Here is a 7,921-nt window from a genome sequence, read left to right as displayed (position 1 = left end):
GCGTGACCTGCAGCGACAGCACGAGCGCTGCTGAGGGCCCAGCGGGTGACTCGCGCAGGCTCCGCGAAGGCAGACGCCTCTACCACGCCCGACTCGGAGATCACACGCAGCCGGCGTCTCCGCTCGGCCGGCCTGGGGTCCCCGGCTTTGGCCGGAGGGAGCGGCTGGGCCCCTCCACCTGCAAACACGCACCCGTGTGCACACACCCGTCGCCCTGGGAGCCCTGCTGCTCACTGGGGCTCGCTCGTCTCCCGCATCGGAGCCTCTGGACAGCTCGGAGACGTCTGCTCGCCCCATCTTACGGCGCCAACCCCCAGGCTCGGAGGGGACACATGGCCCAGACGCTGCCCCCGGCAACCCAGAGCTAGCGCTGCCACGGACGGAGCGGGCGGAGCGGCCCGGCCACCCCACGTGACAAACCACACGGCAGGCTCCCAGAGGCTGGGTGCTGAACCAGGAAGCTTTATTTACACAGTAAGAGTAACAAGCAAATTCCTGAGAGACTAGAGCGGCTCTAGTGCGAGGCAGTCGTGGCCCGCGTGGGACGACAGGCGGCCGTGGGCGGAGGGGGCGGCGCAGGCCCGGCGCGGTCAGCACACGCAGGACCCGCCCCGGGCGATCGGATGGGCGAGCACGCGCAGCCCACGCGCCGACCCCGCGCCCCCGGGGCCTCTCCCCCACGCACTGAAAACACAACTTATTTGCCAAAGAGACTATGCTAGAAGATCAGACTATCCTACTTAGGCTACAGGATCTCTGCTGTGGTCTGCGGGGTTTTCTCCATTATCTTTTCTCTTCTTTTCAAAGACCAGGCAGTGTTTTCTCTGTCTGGAGCCAATGGGAGGGGCTCGACCCAGTGTGCGGATGTGGCAAGAGGCGGCCTCACGACCTATACGGGGGGGCAGAGTGCCTGGGCCACGCTAGCCACGGCGCGGCGGCCGAGCCCCGGGGCCACTGCTCACGCCCAGGGCCCAGGCCCGAAGCGGTCATCGTTCAGGGAACGGCCCCAAGGCTACGGAGTGCACGTGGCTTTAACCTCCCCGGCGGACGTGGAGGCGCAGCCCGGGCCCGCGGCAGAGCGTCCAGGGGTGGGTTTTAAATACCATGGAAGCTTGCTCAGACCGGCAGTGCCCTGAACGCCCCCTCGGGCGGCCTCAGCCAGAGCCCGGAGATCGCATGCCTGCCCGGGCACTAGGAGACCCATTTGGACATTTGGGTTTGTTTTCTTTTCAGTGTGGACTTTTCCTTTATTTAAATTTTCTTTTAGCGTACAAATTCACACAACGTTCCTGCTACAAACACTTCGATGACAAGTAAGGCTTTCTGAGAATGAGAGTCTATGATGATCGGCACGTGCCCCGTGGCCTGATGTCTGCCTGTGGCCCGACGCCGGCCCGGCCTCCACCGCGAGTAAGGCAAGAGGGTTTGTGGTAAACGGTGAGGCGACGGCCCTGACCCAGGCCCGGCCCAGCCCCTGCGGGCAGACGGCAGCTCCGGGCAGCCTGCGGCCGTGCACGAGGCTCCCTCTGGAGTAGGCAGGGATGCACGCGACGGGGAGCCTCTCCTCCCCACCCCGCTCCCTGGAGCCACGACCCAGCGCTTGTCCTTCAAGGGCCCGCCGGCAGCCAGGCGGCTTGGTTCAGCCCTCCCTCCTGGCTCAGAACTTCCTGGGTCTCCCTTCAGAGGCGGGAGCTCACGGGCTTCCCCCAGGAGAGGCAGGGCCTGGACGACGGTGGGGCTCCTGCACCCGGAGGCTGCCAGCCCACCCACAGCCGCGTGGGGACAGCCACGCGCGGTCAGAGGGAGCCCCTTGGGTGAGCCTCCCTCCAAAAGCCTCCAGACCAGAAGTCCTGGTGTCAGTGGGATGGAGCACGACATGCCTGCCTGGACGGCGGGCGGCACCTGCTACCGGGGTTGGCGCTTTCCAATCAGAGATGAACGTGAAATGACTGAAGGGCGTTTCTTTCTTTGAGCAGAAGGACAATGGCCATTCTCCCCCCACTGCTGCTGCTGTGGGCTTGGGCTAGGAGCTTTGGTGGCAGTGAGGACGGCAAAGAGGGGCCTGAGGAGGCTGGAGGGCCAAACCCTGCCTTGGGCGGGGGTACCTTCTGCCCGAAAGTGCCCTGGGACTGGGTTTGTGGGTCGATGGGACCAGCCTGAAAGAAGGCGGGAAGGCTTGGCCTTCTTTGCCACCAGGCCTGAGAAGGGGGGAGGTTGGCAGGCAGGGTCTGAAGGCAGGTCACCAGCCCCAGAGCCCTGTGACACACACCCACTACCATGTGCCTCCCAGGTGACCATGAGGAAAGGCAGCTGGGGGTCATTGCTCAGGCCATCTGGCTCAGCTCTCAGTCCCTCACTGTGGCATGGACCAGGACATGCCCCCCCACCCCTTCCATAGGAAAGACTGCCTTAGAGGCCATGCTCCGTCTGTGGCCACTCTTGGTGTGGCCTGGGTGCTGGTACCGCCCTCCCCAGGCTTTCTGAGGACACAAGGCACCAGCGTGCGCTCTCTAAATTCATATGCTGCCAGACGTCACTCAACAACGACCCCGGCCTCCTCTTGGTTTGCTCTAAGAAGACGTGGCCTCCATGGCCCACTGCGTGGGGGTCAGGCAAGATGGCAGGTCTACCAGGGCCACCAGCTCCCTGCTTTGGCTCCGCAGGGCCCTGAGGGCATATGCCTTTGGTGGGAGCCACTGAAGGGCAACTGTTCCGGCCCCAGGACCTGCCATGTGCCCACACAACCACGATGCTACCCGACCTGAGGCTTTGAACACAATCTGGGAGCGCCACGGAGTTGAGATTTTCTCTACAAGCATCTTATGGCTGATTTTTAAGAAATACCACCTATAAATCGGAACTTGAGCACCACGCTTTTGATCGAGTAAAACTGTGAAGGTGTAAGTAGAGTTTCCCAAATAGGGTCTTTCTTTTGTGGAAAAAGGGTGAGAACCATTCGTACTCACGCTGTGGAAGTGAGGCATCTGCTGTCCACAAAAGATGAGCAAAAGCAAAGAGACTACCAACGTGCCTTGTTACGTGTCAGCAAACTCAAGAGAATACACCAGTTACTTTTAGCCATATAGGGAAAGGAGCCACTGGCTCATAAGCTGACCCAATTGCTATTGTCTGCGGAAGATGCCAAGTTTGCTACAGGCCAGACTCCAGGAGAGCAGAGCCCGTGTGGTGTGTCTGCCAGCCGGGCTTCCTGAGAGCGAAACCTCAGGGGGTCGGGGGGCGGGGGGGGGTGGGGTTCCCCTCGAGCGGGGAGTCCGCAGGGGTGCCAGGAGCTGGGGACGGTGCGTGCTCACCGCGCTCTGTGCCCGCAGTATGGCCTGGCAGCAGGGACGCGGCTGGAGGCACTCTGCTCCCCCGCCGACCAGCAGGGCGCTCGTCTGCGGTGGACGGTGCACCTTGATTAAAGCCAGCAGTCCCACCGACCGCGAATATGCTTCCGGTACTGCAGGGGGCCTCGCAAGCCCCCAGTCCAGGCCCCCCAGAGCAGCCAACCGACATCCTCCAGCCCTGAAAAGTGCACAGGGCCCGGCTGCGGGCACCTGCTCACAGCTCCTGCCTCCTGAGCGTGTTTTCAAGAGGTCACCCGTTACTGGTGACATCCCCCCACTCACCTGAATCCAGCTAATCACTCGGTGACAGGTTGGCCACAGAGAATGGCCGCCACGTGCCAACCCTGCCCAAGCGGCTCCCCGGAGCTGCAGACAGCCACGGGCTCAGGCTCTCCACGCCACAGGACAGGCAAGCAGTTCTGTCTTTTCGGCCAACAGATCCACCCACGTCTACCCAATGCAGACGCTCTAACAAGCAGCCCAAGCTGTTCCCCAGGCCCCCACAGTTCTGACATGGAGAGCCCCCCTGGCACCCCAGGGCCTCTGTCTCCCACACTTGGAATTAAGGCCAAATGGTTCTGATGTTACTACAGAGGAAAGTGTCTCCCGAACCTTCCCAAGCCTGAAGCAGGGGGACCTGGGAGAGAAGGCACGGAGTACAACGGACTGAAAGAAGCTGGGGGGCCGACCCCCCCGAAATGAACCTGAGCAGGAGGCCGGGAAGGGCCTGACACCGCCGGATGGACCTGAGCACAAGCCCACCCCCACCAGCCCCGCCGGCAGTTGCACGCCAAGCAGGGCCCTGCGGGACACGCGAGGTGCCTGGCGGGGCGGCCGGGGAGGAACCGGGGCGGGGGGGGGGGGGGAAGGGGCCCAGACCAGGAAGCTGCTCTCGGGCTCGGGCGGCTCGACAGCCGGGGCCACTGTGCTGGTGAGGGGCAGGGGCAGGCCGCTGGGCGGCGTGGCTGGGCCCGCGGGCGGGACAGCCTCTCGGGGGGCCGCTGTGCCCGCTCCTGGGACCCAACACCCCCTGGGGAGGTCGCGTCAGGCCCGGGAGGGGGGCTCCCCGCCTCGAGTGCCCACCGAGTGCCCGCCGCCCCTCAGTTGTTCTCTATCTGTTCAATGTCCAACTCGCCGTCCAGGGAGCAGGGGCTGTTCCCGGCTGCCCCGCGGTCCCGCCAGGCCGAGGCCGGCCCCCAACTCCTAGCACAGCCCTCGCCCAGGGCGCAGCCGCCCGCCTCCTCACAGCACTGCTCCTCCTTGCAGACCAGCTGGTCGTCGAAGGCCGGGGGCAGAGGCTCGGGGACCGGGGTCCCGGCGGGGGTCCTGCCCCCCAGGCTGGAGGCCGAGGCCGAGAGCAAGGCGGTCCAGGACCTGGTGCTGCTGACGTGAAGGGTGAAGGGGCTGTGCGGGCCGCAGTCCTCCATCCCCGCGCTCAGGCAGCTGAGGCTGCTGAAGGTCTGACAGTTCTGTGGGGAGACAGACACACAGGTCACTGAGGGTCCCGTGCCCGTCCCAAACCCAAGGACCGGACACCCTAGACGGCCTGGCCGCAGCGCCTGGGCCTATCTGGTGAAGGGTCTGCTGGGCGGTGAAGCCCACCACGGCCTGGCCTCCTCCATCATCTGGGCAAGGAAGAGGGGCCGTCGGCAAGCCAGCATGAAGAAATATGCCCCGGCCGACGAACACTGGGTTAGCAGACGCAAAATCCAGTTACCCGCCAATTAGGAAAGAGCCCGAGCTTGGTACCCCCAGCCGAAGGGAAGCTGCGGTGGGAAGGCCAGGCTCCGCACCCTGCACGGACCACCCTTCTGAAGGGTGATCTGACGGAAACGCACCACCTCCCTTCAGCGGGCAACTTCGCTTCTAGAATTTCTATCTTCAGAAAACACTTTAGGATGCATGCAAAAATTCAGCAAAATGAAGACCCCTTGCCATACTGTTGAGTTGAAATGAAGCAAGTACTCCAAACCCCCCATGATAATGGGTCCATAAAGCAAGTCTCTTCCGACAGGGGGAGGCTAAGGCTCTCAGCCTTAGAAAGAACACTGCTGGACTGAATTTTCAGACCGAATAGAAACCTCGTCAGGCTGCAGAGCTGCACAGAGGGGTCTAACGCCCACCCCCTCACCATGACCGGGAGTGGAAGATGGGGCCAGGAGGGTAGAGCTCCCCAGCCATCCAGAGAGGAGTTTCCCATGTGCGCCGGAGCCCCGGCTGGAGACGCCAGTTCTCCAGCGAGGGTCAGGCCCGCGCCCTCAACAGGCGCTCGGTGGTAGATGCCGCAGCTCTGTATCCTGACGGGGAGGCTGGGCTCACCTGCTGGGGGCCTCAAGCAGACCCCTCAGCCTCCCTGGCCTCGGCTGCCTCACCTGTGGAGAGGTGAATGATGGTCCCTACCTATTCCATAGGGCTCTTCGAAGGCCCAGTGGGAAACTGGCTGCCCCACCAAGAGCTGCCCCTGCGTGGGGCCAGCCTGCGGAAGGAGGCAGCCCGTGGCCTCAAACAGGACCTGAGGGTGCTTGGGGACACCTGTTCTCGAGAGGGGGCAGGCCCAGCACTGTGCACACGTGCGTTAGGTTAAACATCTGCTTTCACGACACAGCAAATATCGGGACAGAGGGTTGCGATGGCTAGGGGTGCCCACAGCCTCGCCCTGCCCCCCCCCCCACAGGACCAGCCGCAATGCCGTCTCCTTTCAAAGGGGACCCGAGAGGAGAGATGTGCTGGAGGGCAGAAGAGAGACCTTTGGGCCCCGGCTGCTTGCGGACAGCAAACGGACCGTGCACACGGGGGAGCGAGGGCGGGGACCCGGAACACCAAGATCACGGGCCGTCCCGAGGGCCCTGGTCCTTTCACAGGCTTCGGTGTTCACGGGTCACTCTGAAATAAAGATGACCACCGGCCGTCATGGCGCACGAGCTGCTGAAACAGGCTCAGCAAACGGAGAAGAAAAGCCGCTCTCTCTGGAGGAAGGTGGCTGGGCCTGTCGTGTGCACGCTCATTGTTCCCGAACACTCCAGAGTAGACTGGTCTCATGGGTTTGCTTTTCTTGGAATCTTTTGATTAACTGAGAAAGGTGAAGCCTGGGAGGCTGGGGAGGCTCTGGGAGAGAGTGCTGGGCTTGAAGACAGAAGGGCCGGGCCACCGATTAGACCTACGAGGCTGGTTCAGGCCTGGTGGAAGCCCAGGTCATGGCCCTAGCAGACTGGGGGCCCCCCAGTCCCCCCGCCTGGGCCACATGGGGTTCAGCGAGGCCCCGGTCTACACAGCGCACGGCCCCTGCCCCGCCACGGTGGAGGGCTGGAGACGGCTCCCAGAGCAGAACACGACCTAACTCTCGGCAATGGGAGGGTCTCCGGGGCCCCTTCTGCCTCCCAGCCCTCTCTCATGCTGCCTAGACCTGAGCCAGAACAGGAGAAAGTGGGCAGACGGCCTTGCCCGGACAGGGCTGCCAGCCCTCCATCTCAGCCTGTGACCCCGGCTGCCCTGCACAGGGAAGTGCAGGAGAGGCGAGGTGGCGTCGTGGAGCCCTGATGCCTGGGGAGCCAGATGCCGCCCCCCCCACCCGGCCGCGCAGTCGGCCTCTCGCCCTCCAGGAGTTGCGGTGTACGAGAATATGCCATGAGTGTCGACGTGACTCCCGTTATAAAATAACAACGTCGGACATCAGCCAGATGTGCTCCGAAGGGATCACAGACAATGCCCCTGGGGGATCAGCCACGTCTGCCCTCCTCAGCGCTGGACGCCTGCTGTGAGCTGTAACATGGCAACAGTGGGAGGCGCGGCCCTAACCTGAACAGGAAACGCGCCCGAGTCAGCGTTCACCTTCCCCAGCTGCTCAGACTGTCCCACCCACAGACTGGCCTCGTGGGTTAAAGGCACAGGTGGGTGGGGGTGGAGGACTGTGTCTGACTTTATGGCAAGTGTGACAGTGTGTGTCTGGGCACTAATCCTGTTAAACATTAGCCACACCAGCAGCAGGGTGCTGGGGACCCCAGTTTGCTGGGGCCTTTCTGCTTTTGCCTGAAGTATTCCCTGGAGAGAGCTGAGGTCAGACAGGCTATCACAGACCCGGGCTCTGCCACCAACGAGTGCCAAGGCTGCAGACAAGACCCTCCAAGCTATGGACCTCAGCCCACCCACCAAATACGGGGGCGGGGGGGCTAGGGCACCTGGGGCCACCCTGCGCCAGCTGTCTGGAATAACCGGGTCCTTTTTGCTTTGCAGCCGGGTAAGAAGCTGCCAGGGCTGGTTGGTGAATGTTGTCACAAGCAGACCCCAGGGTGTCACTGCACCCCACCCCCCAGAAGTCCTCAAAGGCACCTGCTCCTTGACTGCAAAGCCAATGTCACCTTGAAAACTTTGTTGACTCAAAACTCAGCCATTTCAGCCACGGGAAAAACCAAGACCGGCCCCAGCTGAATGCTCCAGCTGCTGGCAAGCCGCACCTGTCAGGGAGGAATGTGGCCCACACAATGGGGCAGTGTGCGTCCTGCCCAGACTCCGTCCCTGGGGAGCCTACCCCGTGCCGACACCCAGGGCCTAGGGCTCGCCGGTGCCCACCACGCCCT

The 7,921-nt window shown here is 63.2% G+C and overlaps 1 protein-coding gene across 1 annotated transcript in view; it reads right to left on the bottom strand.

Moving 5' to 3' along the window:
• Positions 1–440: 440 nt before the first annotated feature.
• FAM53B (family with sequence similarity 53 member B) overlaps positions 441–7,921 on the bottom strand; it is a 72,786-nt gene continuing 65,305 nt past the window's right edge. Inside the window, exon 4 of the mRNA XM_087862587.1 lies at positions 441–4,816. Coding sequence (XP_087718713.1) covers positions 4,448–4,816 — 369 coding nt within the window. The 3' untranslated portion in view covers positions 441–4,447. The remainder of the gene's footprint in view (positions 4,817–7,921) is intronic.

Source organism: Ursus americanus, chromosome 6 (genome assembly GCF_024610735.1).
Source record: "Ursus americanus isolate L20-20 chromosome 6, mUrsAme1.1.p, whole genome shotgun sequence".
NCBI classification, from domain to species: Eukaryota; Metazoa; Chordata; class Mammalia; order Carnivora; family Ursidae; genus Ursus; species Ursus americanus.
This window is presented reverse-complemented; position numbering and strand designations above follow the sequence as displayed.